This window comes from Rhineura floridana, chromosome 8, assembly GCF_030035675.1.
Source record: "Rhineura floridana isolate rRhiFlo1 chromosome 8, rRhiFlo1.hap2, whole genome shotgun sequence".
Taxonomy (NCBI): domain Eukaryota; kingdom Metazoa; phylum Chordata; class Lepidosauria; order Squamata; family Rhineuridae; genus Rhineura; species Rhineura floridana.
In genome coordinates this window covers 85,750,464-85,768,193 of record NC_084487.1, presented here as the reverse complement: position 1 = coordinate 85,768,193, position 17,730 = coordinate 85,750,464, and the positions used below count along the sequence as shown (strand labels likewise).

The following is a 17,730-nucleotide window of genomic DNA, read 5'->3' as shown; positions in this document are numbered from 1 at the left end:
GCTTTCTTATTCACCACCAATCCAGGGATTGTCTTTATGTGTGTTTGTGTATGACCATATATCATTAATACATACCTCTTCTCATTTCTCAGTTTCCAACTTACATTAATGATAAAAGTTTTGTTCCGCAATTTTGTAGATCACTATGGTGGCCATTTTTGAATTATGGAATCCATCTTCGATGATTCAGAAGTTATGGAGAGCTTAAAATTTAAATTCCCTATCCAATAAAACCTATACATAGAAACCAAGCCCACTTTCCTAGACTTTAGAGCAAGAATATTGCCGAATTCTACATTCGGAGGACTCAGTCTTGGATTTTGGCTGCCATATAGAAAAAGCTACCAGTTCAGAGTGGACAACAAACATTTTTGACCATCACTATATGCTTCTAAAGGTGTGTCTGTTATCTCTGAAAGAGGATAAATTCATTAAACTGTTGTAGTACTTGACTGACTAAATGTACTTATGTAGGCCTGTTGCTTTATTGGCCAGCTCCTAAGGGGGAAAAACACCTTTGCATGAAGTCCACTGAACGAATTCAGATATTTAGTGTTCCTCCCTATTCTGTTTCTAGAAACAGAAGAGTTGGATTACATTTCTCAAAAAAGCAGAAATCTTTGTTAGCTTTGCATCTTTCCAGTAAGCTGTCACATTATATCAACGAAATTGAAGAGTTCAGCACATGCATCTTTATTGGTAGACGAAAACAAGGGTGGTATATTCTCATAGATAGACAAGACAAAGCAAAGGGAATTGGGCTTGCCAAAGTAACAAATCTTCCTTTCATAATAATTAAAAAGCAGGCAACTCAGATTAGTAAGAGTTCATATTTATGCCTGAGCGACTGACCTTGAAAATATTGGTTGTGTAGTGCATTTCCAACATTTGGTGAATGCTGGCATGTATACATATATGCACTTAACTGTGTTTCAATATAGGCCCTTCTCTGGTTGCCCTTTCAATCTGAAGTGCAGAGGGTATCTACAAAGGAAGAGGGCCTTTGTTTAGCAGTGTAATGTTTATGCCTGGCATCTAATGTTTGGGTGCTAGGCACAGTCTTTTTCTTATTCTCCACAGAGTTTTAATTCATTTTTACATAACTGAATTATTGATATAATTTTGTCTCTGTTTTCTTATCAGTTGGGAGGTTTATTTTAGCCCTACAAGATTGCTCTCAGTGTGATTAGATGCATTATAATAGAACTTTTCATCTTCTTCAGGTGAGTCTGTTGATGTGCTGAACCGTTGCCTGACCGCGATAATGGACTGGATGAGAGCTAATAAACTGAGACTCAATCCAGACAAGACCGAGACATTGTTGGTGAATGCCTTCCCTGCTCAGATGGTGGACCCTGTTCTGGATGGGGTTACACTCCCCCTGAAGGAACAGGTATGTAGTTTGGGGGTTCTTCTCGACTCTTCCCTGTCTCTCGAGGCCCAAGTGGCCTCGGTGGCACGGAATGCGTTTTACCATCTTCGTCTGGTAGCCCAACTACGCCCCTATCTGGACAGGGACGACCTCGCCTCCGTTGTTCACGCTCTGGTAACTTCAAGATTGGATTACTGTAATGCGCTCTACGTAGGGCTGCCCCTGAAGACAATTCGGAAGCTTCAGCTGGTGCAGAACACAGCTGCCAGACTACTGACGAGGACCAGTCAGTCTTCGCATATAACACCTGTCTTGGCGCATCTGCACTGGCTTCCTATTTGCTTCCGGGCGAGATTCAAGGTGCTGGTTCTTACCTATAAAGCCTTACACGGCGTGGGACCTCAATACCTTGTGGAACGCCTCTCTCGATACGAACCTACCCGTTCACTTCATTCAGAATCTAAGGCCCTCCTCCGGGTACCAACCCATCGGGAAGCCCGGAGGGTGGTTACTAGATCTAGGGCCTTTTCTGTGGTGGCCCCTGAGTTGTGGAACAGCCTCCCCAAAGAGGTACGCCTGGCGCCTACACTTCTATCTTTTCGGCGCCAGGTAAAGACCTTTTTATGCTCCCAGGCATTTTAATTTTCTTAACCATTTTAATCTTTTAATCCGTATTTTTAATTTTTGTCGTATTGTGTTTTTGTAGTGTTTTTTGTTGTTGTTTGTTTATGTTTTTATGATTTTTATTATGATATATTGTATTTTATCTTGTTTGTTCACCGCCCTGAGAGCTATTCTGCTAAGGGCGGTATATAAATTGAAATAATAAATAAATAAATAAATAAACTTGTTTACTTGATTTGAGTATTTATTGCGTTGATTTTTGTTGTTGTTCATTGTATACTTTGAGTTTTTAGTCACCCAGAGAATGCATGTGGTAGAGTGATTCAGAAATGTAATAAATAATCATATCTAGGTAACTGATAAAAATTGGATTGTGTTTGACTTTTGGGTTATTCACAAAATTCACTTTGAATAGTCTGCATTCACATATAATTGCTTATATTCATCAAGGTATGGACATGCACTGTAACAGGTGTAAATTCATATGAGAACATTGATCCTAGCTTAATCTGCATCTACAGATTCATTGTTTCATTCGTTTGCACTTTCAAGTGACATCACAGATTTCTGTAGGTAGCCCACAGACCAGGCCACCAAGCTTTTTGGGCCTCTGAGGACATTTGTAAATTGGAGGAACTGTTGTGGGCACACCTGCCCCATAATCTATCCTATTTGTTATAATAGAATGCTTCTTTCAAGCCTAATTTCATCAGGGGGAAGGGTTTCTGTGGGCACATGTGCATTCTCAGGTACCATGTTGGTGACCCCTGCCATAGACCTAAAGGAGCTGAATAATTGGATGAAAGCCAGTGTAGAATATTGGACATCTGCAGATCTAGATTTATCAGTATGCTTAAGGAGGAAGAGAAAGGCAAGAAAAAAGATGGAGAAGAAAAAGTGCAAGAAGCTGTAGAAAAGGACATGAAAAATCAAGTTAGGTGTTTAAAATCTTCCCTAGCATATTGTCCTTGCCAGGACAAGTTACAAAAGTAATTCCCACTGATTCTGTGGAATTTGCTTCCAGGAAATTGTGTTTTGGATTCTACACTTAAACTTGCAGACATTTAGACTTGGTTTGCTTTTATGAGTAAATTATAAACTATAACTTGGTTTATGCTCCTTATTTATTATCTAGTCACTAAATGCATGTACCTAAATGAACACTAGGAAGAGAATCTCTGTGTGAGATAGGTGATTGCTCTTATAAATCAATAGCACCTATGGAGAATCTCATTCATGTTCACAGCGTGGAAAATTTATGCAGATGCTTAAAAATATCCATGTTGAAGGAGATGTTACTTTGTATCTTATTATTTTAAATCTGATTCTTTAAAATTGAATGTTTTTTTCAAGACACAGAAAATCCCACATGAAGGTGAAGTTGGACAATTCATAACATATACTAACCCTCTGCAAAGTGTATTCATGCTAGTCCTAGTGGCCAGAATGGCAACTTTTGTTGTGGCCGAGGGGCGAAATCAGACACAGACACAGCAGTTCAGGTTGAACAAAGGGCCACTTTATTAAAACTATAACAAAACCCCTTAAAGTGACCTGCAGAGGGGAAGCCTAGGTGTGGGAACTGTCTATAAGCAAGCAGCTTGCCATACAGCAGTGGTTCCCAACCTGGGGGCCGTGAAGTAATCCAGAGGGGGCCGTGAACAGTATTTTTTAAAAGTCTTCACTCCTTCTACACTGTCTGCTTCCCACTGGCACTGCAGATGACACCTCCCCTTTGCTCCAAACGAGAGGGGAGGCCTTTTTGCTGAAGCGCCAGAGCGTCTTTCAGGTGCACTAAGGGCAGGCATCTGCCTATAAAATACATGGCAGATGCCAAAGGAGGCTGAGGGTGGAGCTACCAGGAAGAAGAGGGGATTACTATCACTGATTACTATTGGTAATTACTGATTACTGATTACCAGGAAGAAGAGGGGATTACTATTCCCTTGCACTGGCAACACCCTTGCTTAGAATGAGAGGAGAGGGGTTTTTGTGAAGCAAAAAGAAGCAAGGCTGCAAAGAAAGGCTGCTTTCCCCCTTCCCTCCTGGCAGCCAGCCTGCCTCCCTGGGGGGGAGGGGGTCACAAAAAATGTTCAGCTTATAAAGGGGGTCCCATGCTCATAAAAGTTGGGAACCACTGCCATACAGCTTTTGGGCGACCAGCCCCTGCTGGGGCAAGGGCAAGCCCATCTGCTTACTTCTTACCCCAGCCACACCTTGTAGGTGAGTAGGGGGGCCTTCCCACGTCACCACCCCCAGGGGCCATACAACTCCAGGTAGATGAGGTAAGTTGGCCCCAGAAGCAGCCCATGTCCTGCCCCTGGGCTGTAAAGCCCTGACAGACAGGCCTCTTCTCCAGTCCCCCAGTGCTGCAGCTGTTCTTCTGCATAGATGAAATAGATGCAGTGCCCGTCTAGTGATTTGTACCCTGTAATGTTTACCTGAAATCATGTAGAGAGCCCCTACAGCAATTTGAGATAGGATATTAAATGATTATGTTCCAGAAGCCTCTAGTTTTTAAAAACACAGACTACATAGATCTTGCATTGCAACCTAAAAGACAACTGTGGGTAATCATTTAAACTCATTTAATTATAACTCCAGTTTACTCTTATTTGATTACAAGGAGAGAGCTTGGAAAGGGGGAAAATATATTAAGAGTGCGTTGCAAACTGTGCACTGTGAAAATTATTGGCTCCACTTTCCATATTTTTTTCATTCATAGATTTTTCTGCCTTTACTTCCCAAATGAGTGGTTGATAAATGAGATTAAGAACCATAGGGCTAGTGTCAGTACAGGATGGAAAGAGGTTTTCTTTTTCAGTAGACTATTTCTTGTATTATTTTTTGCAAGCATTTTTTTCCCTAGCGACATTCATGGTGGTGAGGTTTTATAAGCTCTGTGTCAGTGCTAAGAAATTTAAATGATTGTCCACAGTCTTCATTTCAGTTGCAACTTGCAACAAGTTTTGTAATATAATTAAGTCAAAAATGTTGAATAATAAAGAACTAACTGAGCAATGAACAAATTACGCTGGGAAGTAATGGGATCTTTGCAATATGAATAGAGGCTTGAGTACATTGTAAGGCCTATTAAAGGCCTCTTAGGACTGGTTCTATTCCATTTTAGTTCTAAACATGTGACAGAAGAATTAGGATCTCTTATATATATATATATACACAAATAGTGTAATGAACTTGTTAAGAATTTACAGTACGGCAGCTAAATTTCAGGAAAGCCTAATGATGATTAGCTTTGAACTAAATAACTAGCAAATAAATTATTCATTGGAAAATCAGCTTACATATATTGCCTGTGTCCAGAGACACAGTTTAGATACATGGTTTAGAATGTCTGCTGTAAGCACCAATAGCTCTTTAACAGGAAAATGTTCTAACATGTAATTTATCCATTAATTTCACTAAATTGTATTTTTAATCATGTTCTAACATGTAATTTATCCATTAATTTCACTAAATTGTATTTTTAATCATAGTGAAAATGTATAATTGCCAAAAATATTACACTTACTACATTTTTTAAAAAAATTGTACACCCAAACCATGTACAAATCCTCAAGGCTTGGCTTTCTTAAATGTCTCCATTAGTTAAAATGTAATGCAAAACACCAAGAAGAAAAAGCATTTTCCTTAGAGACTCGTAACCTTTTTTTGGATCTTTACTATCTAATAGAAGCCCCCTTCACACATTTTCTACATATCCTCTTTTTGTACATCGCTTAGAAATGCAAATGATTAAGTGGTATATATATATATATATATATATGTTTTAAATAAATAAATAAATAACCTCTTTCATGAGGATAACTTATGAATGGGGCTTCAGAATGCATTACATGTTCATGTTAAATAAAATAAAATAAAAATGGACTCATAGTCACATGCCTTAGTCTGTTGAACTGTGAGAATGGTGCCCAAGACATGCTTCTCTTTATGCAGATGCCTAAGCTTCTTCTCACTCGAGCCTCTAGTGACAAAGATGCATCCATCCATAGTTTGGGGTACATACCCAAGTTATGTACCTCCTCTTTCAGAGAAAGTACAACTCTGTCCAGAACAGACAATTGGCCTATCTTCTGGACACAAGAACTACCAACCCCCTGTGCCTCATCTTTCCAGGATTCAGTACCCTGCTTTCTACTGATGTAAAAGTTGAGAATGTTTTCCTTTTGGGTTAAAAATATACTAGAACTGGGATCCCCAGTGGGCATCACAGGACCCTCAGATACTCTCCATGGTGTCTGTTATTTATTTTTAGAACAAGGGGTGGTTGTTGTTGTTTTTTGCTTGTTACTTTGTTGCTGCCTCTTTTTGTGGGTGGGGGAATGACCTACTTTTTTGTCCTTGTTTTATCTGTTTTGGGATATGTGTTGATGTTTTGCCTATTTTTGGAGTGGTGGACTTTTGAGCATTGCCAGTTGTTTAACTTTTCTGTGAAGGGGGTATTTTATGATGCCCACAAATGTGCCTCTAGGCCCAAAAACATTGGGACCCATGCACTACAGCCACACTTGCCTACATACACTGCTGCCCAACGACAATTTTCTCTGGACAGCTCCCAAGCATCAAATTATTAAATAAAATTAAAATACAATATGGTAAAATTACATACAGTCTTAAAACATATATAATCAAGTGTTCTAAATATGCTCCAGTGCTTGCTGTGTGTGAAATGGCAGACTGTGCACGGCTTGGTGCTTTAGTGTTCATGCACATTCATTTTCATGGAAGTGCATAAGAGCAAAATACATCTCCTGCTCCTCTTTCTCTCTCTCACACACACATACCTCTCCTAGATTAAACTTCTAGAGAATCTAGGGAAAAAGCTGATCTCTAAGGAATGACCATTCTAGCTTCTTACACTAGCAACATTTTAACAAGGTATCCCCTAAAAGGAAAAAATAGGGACAGATCAAGGAGAAAACAGGGGCATCACCTGGTAAATAGGGTCAGTTGTAGTGTAGGGACTATGTGCAACACTTCAAAACTGGGCTTTTCAACCCAGATTCACTTGCTGTACTTCTCATTTTCAATTTCTGCTGCTGGTGCTGTGATTTTTCAGGTAGTTACATGGAAGTAATTCTTCATGTTTACTGGGATGAAGATGCACATTTTAAAACAAGTATCAAAGTAGGTTTTTTTTTTTTAACAGCCAGTATCCAAGGAACTACATTGTCATTTCTACATAGCCAGGAACAGGACTTACTCTATGCGCTTGACAGTAGATTCACACATTGCATAGCAAAACTTTGGATGACTTCACAGTTATCCACCACAAGATCTATAGGAGCCATATTGTCCGCAGGTGAAGTCCCCTGGTTGCATGCAAAGTGCTGAATGTGCCTAATGCCAGGGTAATGTGAGAGGCGGATATGGAGCTGGTGACAGATGTTAGCAAGTTATTGTATGGATATTTTTGAGCAAGTTGGGGTAGCAGAATCAGTCACATAAGGATATTTGTACCAAGAATTCTTGTCAAAATGTACTGAGCAATCTTTAGATAATGGCTACTTTCTACACAGAATCTTTAGATAATTGCACACACAGGGAGAACCTGCAGCCCTTGAGATGTTGTTGGACTGCACCTCCCATCATCTCTAACTATCAGCCATGTTGGCTGGGGGTTGAGGATATTCCAACCAATTCCTCATGCCTGTTCCAGCACAACCTGCCTTGTCCTTTCGGTTTTTTGATACTGTCTTCTTTTCCTCCTCCCCCCATGCCATGTGCCTAAGTGGCCTCTCTTGGGTCCCAATTTTTGTATTTCTTATCTTCTCATATTTTTACCTGAAATTAAATTAATATTTGCATGATGAGTGTACATACAGACGAGTCTTTACTTCTTGAAATGCTTCCTATTCTTATTTAATGGAAGGCAAACTCCTGGTCATCATGAGATTTCACACTCATCCCTAGTAATCTGTCTTTAGCATCCACCCTTGAAATAAGTTTCCACACCTCACATCCTGTCAAACTCCCTATGCTGAAATCAGGCTGAGATGGTAGACACTCCAGGGTGGGGTGAGCAGAGAATTAAAAGGTATTCTGTTTTAATTCAGAAATTGTTGAGACTGACTTGTATTTACACATTTGGCCATATAATAGTTTAATTCACTATGCATAGTATTCTGCTGCAGCAGGTAACAGCTGTGTTTGAAGCAGAAAAGTGCCCAAGTGATGTCTTATTATTAGTTGGTGCCTGTTTTCTTCCAAAGCTGGTAATTTCTTTGCGTTCCTATATGGCAAATTGTGTTGGGAATAGAGCCCCTCTGAAAAGAGAGCTTGAAAACCCACATTACGTTGCTTGGTTTGTAGCTACAGGCTGCTTACTCGTGAAAGCAAACACATTTTACATTTAAAAGCACTTTAGTTCTTGGTTGGATAAAGTTTCCCTTGCAACTGCAGTCAGAGCAATCTCAAGTCTCTGCAAATAAATGTGTATTTCCTGTGCTTTGGTATATAAAGAATGGAATGTTCAAATCAGTCAAAAGAATTTTCTAAATTAGTATGAATATTTTTAAAAATGATTTTCTTCTCCAACTTCTGTTAACAATGTCAGTTCAAGTCTGGGCATTGTAGCCTCCTGCATTGTGATCAGTATTTTCAAGAAAATTATTCTCTTCCTGCAATACCTAAATACCTAGGCATTTAGTGTAGGATCAACATAGGCTGGAATGTCATGGAGGGGAGTCACTGTCATCTATAAGAGCTCCCTCTCCAGGCCACTGGAGACATATCAATTTGGAATACCTGTACATTGTGTTGGGCACTTGGGACAGATTGGAGATGCTGTTGGTGTACTACCTATCCCACTCTTCAACAGTTTCTCTGCCAGTGCTGATGAGGTTGCCTCTGACGTGGTTTTGATGATAATAGGATTCTTCTTGTGGATTTCAAGATCCATGCCAAGACTACTTTGTGTCAGGTGGCTCAGGACCGAATGGCCTCCATAACAACCATGGGGTTGTCCTAGCATGTCATAGGTTCAATATATGAATCAGGACAGGGTCGTTTGGTTTTACCAACTGGACAGGAGGATGGTGATAAAAGTGGGAGATTTGACATCTATTCCCTTGTCTTGGTCAGATCACTTCCTGTTGAAGTTTAGGCTGTCAGTGGATTTACCCTTCTGCAGGAGTGGGGCAAGTGGTCTGTCCTCAGGGACTAATTGGATGTGATGGATTACTGAGCACTCTGACAGATTTTCTGTCTGAAATGCTTGGCACTCCTGTTGAAGCCCTAATGACCCTCTGATATGGTAAGATAAATTGGTTGGTTGACACAGTCACTCGCAAGTACCATCTTCTGTCCAGCAGAGCTGTGCATCTACTCAGCATAAACCTGAGCTTCTGGCTGTGAATCAAGTGGGAAGACAACCAGAGCAGAAATGGAGAAAAGCTTGTGATGAGTCTGATCACATATAAGTGAGATCCCATTATCTAGCCTACTTTGTGGCAGTGATGAAGGTGAAGAAATGGTTTACAGCTACCACCGTTACATCCTCTCAGTGCCATCCAGTGCAACTTTTCTGGGTGTTGTGGAACCTTTTGAAATCTGGTCCAGTGGGGAGATGTGTGGTAGAATCCTTGGTAGCAAGCTGTGATCCATTTGCAAGACACTTTGAAGATAAAGTTTCCTGTCACAATTTAGACTCCACAATAAATACAGTGTCGTTAGTGGTGTGTGGAACACTATCTGGTCGGCTATTGTTGAATGGTATTTGGGTATTGGAGCCTGAGCATGTGGACAAGGTGCTTTGTTGAGTCTGGCCAACTTGAACCTTGCCCTCAATGGATTATTAAATCTACCAGGAAGGGGATGTCCATCTGGGTTGTACATGCCTCAATAAGAGAGGAAGCAGTTCCAGCTTTGTTAAAATAAACCATTTCCAACTTCTGCTCCTTCAGAAATATATTCTGGATCTGGTCAATGTTAACAACTCTGGGCCAGTGGCTAACAATCTCTTCCTGAACAAGGTGATTGAGAGAGTGATGGTCTGCCAACTCTTTTCATTCTTAAGTGGAGCTAATTATCTAGATACTTTTTAGATTTGGGCCTGGTTTTGGTACAGAAACTGTCTTTATTTCTTTTCTGACTGACCTTTATTGAGAGAAAGACATGGGAATTACAACCCTGTTGATTCTTTTGACTGCTCAGCAGCTTTTGATATCATTGACCATGGAACCCTTCCGGATAGCCTATCTGGGTTAGGTTTGTGAAGCACCACTTGGTGGTGCTTCCCCTTCTGCTTGAACGGTTGTTTGCAGAAGGTAGTGTTGGGAGTTCATTGCTAGACCTTTTAGCAGTAATGTTTTGGGTTCAGAAGGGTTCTTTTTCTTGCATGCTGTTTAACAGTTAAAGGAAACCAGAGATTTGGTCTGAGGTGTGACCAGATGTGGACAGAGCTTGTAAAAATTACTTTTAAAAGTAATAAATTACAATTACTGTTACATGGCTCCAAGAAGTAATAAATTACCATTTCAATTACAATTGCTCTGAAAGTAACTGATTACTTTACCGCTACTCAAAAATAATCACTACAATTACACTTGTTACTTTTTTTAAAAAATGGAGTGCCTACAAGGTGCTGGCCTTGGCTACAGCATGTCTAAGTAGCCTAAAATAACATTAAAAATAAAGACACACTCACAGAGGGTAGTAGAATATTTTTTTAATCCACAAGATTAACAGAATGGCATAACAGAATCTCACATCAACCCTCCACCCCTACCCCAGCAATGATGATACCCCACCACACATATACTTTTTCACTCAATATCAAATTTTACATGGAAATTATACTTTTACAATACATTTGTTAGGTGTCATCTTTGCTCAAAGAGCATGTCAGATAAGGAATGTCTTTTTACAGTCATTACGTTGCCATCAGCACTGAACAGGCATTCTATTGCGGCACTTAAAGGCATGACAGTGTTGTGCTACAGCCTGCAAACACCACAGTGCCCTTTTCAACTAAAACACATTTTTATCAATATGGCAATCCCCTATCATCTAAGAAAAATGCAAACTTTAGTACTTTACTAGTTGCCTTGTTAATTTTTTTTGTCAACATTATAATTTAAAGGTAACTTAATCCTGTATATACTTACTTGGGATTAAGTCTCATTGAACTCACTGGGTGGACATGTATGCATGATTGAACTTTCAGAGTTAGAACTTAACAGACATCACGTAGGTAAACAAAAAATGCATATATCAAAATTAATCCACCAGAGTAAACGTTATCCCTTCTTCTACAATTAAAAATGTAGTCTTGCACAGCATATTGTGAAACTATGGAATTTGCTACCACAAGAAGCAGTGATGGACACCAACTTGGATGGCTTTAAAAGAGGATTAATGCTGGAAACATTCCAAGTACAGCTCAAAAGTAATGGAATTACCCTCATTCTATTATAATCCAAATATAAAGAAATTACCCACTAATTCCTCCAAAAAGTAATAAATTACAAGTAAGTTTTCCCCCTAACAAATTACTTCCAAGCTCTGGATGTGGATGACACTCAGTTTTATGTCTGTTTTTCATCAGATGTTGTTGTTTCACCAGACTGTTCTGCACTAGTGGTTTGTCACAGTAACAGACTGGATGAGGGTGAACCAGAGCTTGGAAGATTACTTTTAAAAAGTAATAAATTACAGTTACAATTACTTGGCCCAAAAAGCGGTAATTACCGTTACAATTACAATTGCTCTGAAAGTAACTGATTACTTTTTCTCAAAAGTAATCACTGCAATTACATTTCAGTTACTTTTAAAAAAAAACTCCTACAAGGTGCTGGCCTTGGCTGCTGCACATCTAAGAAGCCTAAAACAATATTAAAAATAAACACACACACACAGGGGGTAGTAGAATAAAAAAAAATATCCATAAGATTAACATAATGGCATAACAGAATCTCACATCCCCCCAAGCAATGAAGATACCCCAACTCTTGAAATCAAATTTTACACTTGAAATGCTTTTATTATATGTTTCTGTTATGTCTCAAAAGAACAAGATGCTCAAAGAGCATGTCAGACAAGGAATGTCTTTTTACAGTCATTACGTTGCCACCAGTACTGAACAGGCGTTCTACTGCGGCGCTTGAAGGCATGCCTGTGTTGTGCTGCAAAAAACACCGCAGCACACGTGGAAAGCCATGGAGTGATGACACTTCCCTGCTGGGAGACCTCAGGTACCTCACCAGTTCCTCCTCAGCAGTGTCCACTGCTGACTTCTTGCCCTGGGGCAGAAAGTTAAAGAAGTCATCTTCTAAGTCATCTCCTTCCTGGTCTTTATCTGAAGACTGATCACTGTCCTCATTAAGTACACCCATCTTTATTTCAGCTTTCAACAAGGCTTCCATTGTGTATCTAAGAAAGAGAGAGGATATGTTAACACATATATGTTAGGAAACCATCATCTGCTCTTCATTTCCTGATGCTTGTCATGTCCCCTGGTTCAGGGTCCAGCCTGAGCCTGTGGATGATGACATGGAAGGTAGGAAGGTGACCAAGTCACCACACTCATGGGGCAGCACAGCAGACCCTTAAGGATTACCTGCAGCAACCCAAGGTTGTGATGAGGAGCCCCAGGAAGAAAAGGCCCAGCCCCTGCCTACCACCTTAAGCCCTCTGATGCCTCCCTTGAGACAACATTTCCCTTGGAGTAATCCACCCAAAGGGTTTCCCTAATGTTCTTACTTGTTGGTATGGGTGGCGGCCTGACACGATTCCAGCCAATCTAGTTTGAAGCGAGGGTGTAGGCAGGCTGCCAGAAGAAGCCTCTTGTCCTCCCAGATAGCTGCAAACCGCTTTCTTAGGGCTTCACGCAAACCTCTCAGCAGCTGAAAACAATATGTGTACCTCTCAGGTTTGTTTTCCAGTCCTTCTAACTTGCGGTCCAGATTGCAGAGCGTTGGTAGCAAATACCCCATGAACATGCCGTTCTCCCGTTGCAGGATATCTAGGGACTGGGCTAGTGGCTCCATAATCTCTGTGTATTCCTGTACCACTTCAATCTCAGCAGCTGTGATCCTGGACAAGGAGCAGCGGTCCATTATGGCATGCATTTTTAGTGGCACAGTTGACAGGAGCTCATGTAGTTGCTTCAACGCATCAAAGGTGGAATTCCACCTGGTCTTATTCGGTACCTTCAGATACACACCACATTGCACACGGATATACTCAGCAATCTGTGCTGACTGGTTCTGCTTGGACCACAACTTGCTGCACTTTCCCATCAAGGAACAAAACTGTTTCTTGAAAGGACCAAGAAGACTACGTTTGGAGGAGTCAGAAAGCATGGCCTCTATGTCTTGTGTTGCCACAAGGTTGAGGGTGTGGCTAGCACATCTCTGGTGTGGTGGTAAAACAAAATCCTCTCCTGAGTCTGCAGCTTCTTCCTCTGCCTCAGGTCCTGTGTCCAGGATCTCACAGATAGGCACAAACTCCACCTCAGCCTCCTCCTCCTCCTGGTTATCACCATCATCGTCACTGGTGCCTGCAGCTTCCACTGGTTCTTTGGCCATGAAAACTCTGAACGCTTTCACAAAGTTGGAGCCATTGTCTGTAGTAGTGCACATAACTTTGTTGTGGATCCTGTACTACATCATGCAGTGCTTTTGAAAGGACATCGTATGTATGGCGCCCCTTCAGACGCTTACAAGCCATGGCCCCGACCTCACGTTTCAGGGTAGTTGGGTTGATCCAGTGGGCTGTTACCCCAAAGTAACTCTTCTTGCCATTGGTCCAACAATCTGCAGTGGTTGCTATATATGCCACAGCACCCATTCGGTTTGCAAGAGTTTCTCTCATGTGGCATGCTCTCTTCTCAATTCTGTCTCTCAGAGTCTTGGCACATATGATGGTGAGATCTTTGGGGAGTCCAATGCGAACCAGATTAATGAATGATGGTTTGTCCACAGTCTGAAGTGGTAATGTGTCCTCTACAATGAAATCAATGATTCTGCTGTCGAGATTGCTCTGGGTGACAGGCTCCCTGCCAGATCCCCACCTCTCAAGGGTTGTCTGCTGCTGCTGCTTCAGCGTTTTGGGAGGAGGGGTGTCATGCATTGGTTCAGGAAGGCCACATCTCCTTGCCTTTATTGCTTCTTCAATTGCTCTCAGCTTCTCAGGGTGTGCCCTCTGAGGAAGAAGAACAAAGCATGAATCCAAGAAAAAATGGAAGAGGAACTTCACAATTTAAACATAAATAGACAATGGACACTCTTTGAGGACCAGCATGACAAAGGCTTACCTCAAAATGTTTCTTCACATTGGATGAGGAGGAAACAGCTGATCTCAGATTTTTGATCCTTGGAAGGCAGTAATTGCATCGTACAACAACATTTTTCCCACTCTGGCTCACAAATGTACAAGCTTTCTCAAAGCCAAACCATGGTACTTGCTGTTCTGCAGATGTGGCTGTGGGCAACTGGCACTGCTTCATGCGCTCCTCCTCCTCATGCACAGGGCCTCCTTTCTGAACCTCACTTTCTAGTTTTGCCTCCTCAGGATCAACAAGCTGTGACTCAAGTGGCCGCACTAACTGACTGCTGCTCTCAGTAGCAAAACCTGCAACAGGAGTCTCTGTAATAAACAAGAGATAATGCTCCTATATGGGTGAACTTCAGCTGTGATGTGCCCCCATCTCTTCCCCATGCTGCAAGATGCCCCAGTCAGAGTGGAAGTAAGCAGGTCGATAGCACAATTAAAAGAGATCCTATTTGCATCATTTTTGCTCACTGAATAACCCTGCCTGGGCCAGTCTAACCTACTATCTCACAGGGTTGTTGTGAGAACAAAATGAGACTAGGGTTCAAATCCCCACATAGCCATGAAGCTCACTGAGTGACCTTGGGCCAGTCACTGCCTCTCAGCCTCATGAAAACCCTATTCATAGGGTCACCATAAGTTGGAATCAACTTGAAGGCGGTACATATATTTTTTATTTTGAATATGATGATTATGATAATAAATATGCAGCATTTCAAATTAATTCTGTATGAGAAGCATTCCATGCCAAGCTTGGAAAACCAAGGATGAGGTATAAAATGTAGACAAAAATACTTTTGACAAAATGCTGTTTATCTTTTATATCTATATCTATAATTAGCAATACAACTGAATGATGTATGTAAAGTATTTTTTCTTTCCCTTTTCTTTTTTATTAATGTTTTAGTACTACTGCTAAAGTTCTGATGAAAGAATAAAGCATTCATTAGCCAAATTCAAATGATTAGAACACATCACATAAATTCCACTGAAGTTGGAGTTTTTGCCATAGAAAATGAAAAAAACATATAACCTATGATAGCCCAATAGACAATCAGAACTAATATAAAACCCTATCGCTTCTCATTTGCAAATCTTGCAAGATCTAAGGTAACTCTAGATCATGTGAGTTCAGGTGATGCATGTTATGTACATTTGTATAGATATTAGCAGAGATTGTCAACAGTCTATCTCTCTCTGGGACTGGGAATCTCTCTCTTTCTCACAGAACATGAGTTTGAGAGCTGAGGGACTGAGAGGAGGAGCTGCAAGGACGCTACTTCTCACTTCATCTCTGCCAAGAACAAAAAAATCAGCCTTAAGCCATTTATTATACGCCTAATGATTTTTTATTTTTATTATTATTATTATTATTACTGAGACAGTTTTTGTCCCACATACAATTCAGTCTTGTGATTAAACAGGACAAAAATACAAATAAAAAGAAAGATGGAGTTCAAATAAATATACAATAAAAAGCTAGCCGGCATTTTAAAAGGCAGGAGTGCTCTGTCTGGATAAATACAGCACACAGGTATGCATAGGAACAAGGGGGAGAGTTCAAAAAGGGGGGGAAGGAAGAGAAGTAGGCCAGAGCTTGGAAAAGTTACTTTTTTGAACTACAGCTCCCATCAGCCTAATCCAGTGGCCATGTTACCTAGGGCTGATGGGAGTTGTAGTTCAAAAAAGTAACTTTTCCAAGCTCTGAGTAGGCCGAAGTTTCAGAAGTGCCTTGTGATTGATGGGGGGCGGCAGCAAGGCAAGGAGAGGCAGTGGGAGGGGCAGAAGGGGCCACGGGGGGGGCGGGAGGGGGCAAAAATGCCACAGGGGTGGAAGGGGCCGCGGGGGGGTGCACACACACACACACACACACACACAAATCATTGTCACTCACCTCCACAGCTCTTCGCCATTCTGCTGCTGCCTTCTCCTCCGTTGTCCTTGCCCTGGCTTTTTCCTCCGGCGTCCATTTTTTTCCTCTCAGACGCTAGCAGGCCCTGCCTATTCACCTCTTCCCTCGTGCCTCCTAACACAGATCACGAGGGAAGAGACAGTCTGCGCAGAGGTCCAATCAGTGTGAGGCACATGTCTTGTGTTAACCAATCACAGCCAGGAGCTGACTTCCCCTTGTTCCCGCCCCCAAGTAACGTCCAACCTAACGTGGAAACGTTAAAGGTTAACAGAATGCTTTTGAACCTGCACCAGTCACCTATGGATCTCATCCATACTCTGAACGTCAGTTGATGCAACCCAATATTTACAAATAATTTCCATTGTACTCTTTAACAGCTAAAGTGAACAATACTGCTGCCACAAATATTCCTTCTAACATAAAGTTTATATTTTTGAATAGTTTTTTTTTAATGATCTGCCACAAATGTTATGGAGAATCATTATGTAGTTGCATGAATTTAAATATCTGGGTTATCTGTGCTGCTGCGTAATGTAGTGTTGATGTTCTCTGTGATCAAATGCTCTTACTTGAAAAAGTGTATTTGTTGCATTTTAGTACATATTGGTCTTTATATTTTGTTAATTAAAATCAGATTGTGTGTGGTTAAAACCTTTTAGCATTAGAAATATCTGTAAAATTCACTGTAGCACACACTTCGTATTTGGACAGAAGGTTGTAACTTATGTGTTATCGATTAGGTGAGTGTATTTAATCACTTGCCATTAGGAGGTTACTATGTCACCTAAAACCTATTGATTCAAATCACACCAGCGAGGCAGTAGCAATGTATCTTATGGTCTATTGTCTCTTTCAATAGCTATGTGCAAAACAATGCTATTTAGCTGCAAGATCTCGATTAGAAGGTTTTTATTTTTGCACCACTAGGTATTTTAAAATACCAAAAGAAAAGGTAAATGGATGACAGAACAATACGTTCTAGAATGAAGTTTTTAGCTCCACAGCTAGGTTAAATTTTAAAAATTTTACAGCCCGGGGGTCCCATTATGATTCAGTTATTTAGGATGTTCCTATTGTAGAGAGTGTGTTTAATCTGCACTCTGCATTGGTCTTCGTTAAAATCTCTCACACGTGATATTTCACCACATGCAATGGAATGAGTGACCATATTTACTATTGAATGGAAATTTAAAATGGGGCCTATGTTGAATACATTTAACATTTGTTTGTGAAGATTGTGAAGTTGACAAGCGGTGTTTTTCTTTGCTGGGGCAGTTTATCTGGAACAAAATCTCAGTTTATACTGTGCCTTTTATGAAATGAAGAGTTGTGTTAGATCAAGGGGAATGCCAATTATGTGCTGTGTCTAATAGTTGTTTAACATGTTTGTATTTTTGATTAAAAAGGCATTTTGTGACAAATGTTAGTCAATGTAAATTCATAAAGGTGTCTCCTGTTGGTAGAGAAGATCAAGTAAGAGGAAGGAGTTGAATGGAACCCCCTGGGTGCTTGTAGCCTTTTGGTT

General features: G+C 40.7%; 1 protein-coding gene across 29 annotated transcripts in view; it reads left to right on the top strand.

The window, feature by feature from the left end:
• Positions 1-17,730, top strand: part of IMMP2L (inner mitochondrial membrane peptidase subunit 2) — a 797,369-nt gene that overhangs the window by 254,720 nt on the left and 524,919 nt on the right. The window contains exon 4 of one of the 29 annotated variants that reach the window (XM_061640004.1): positions 1,224-1,242. The exons of the other annotated variants lie outside the window; for them this stretch is intronic. Coding sequence (XP_061495988.1) covers positions 1,224-1,227 — 4 coding nt within the window. The 3' untranslated portion in view covers positions 1,228-1,242. Of the gene's footprint in view, positions 1-1,223; positions 1,243-17,730 lie in introns of those variants that run through there. 29 annotated transcript variants of the gene reach the window in all.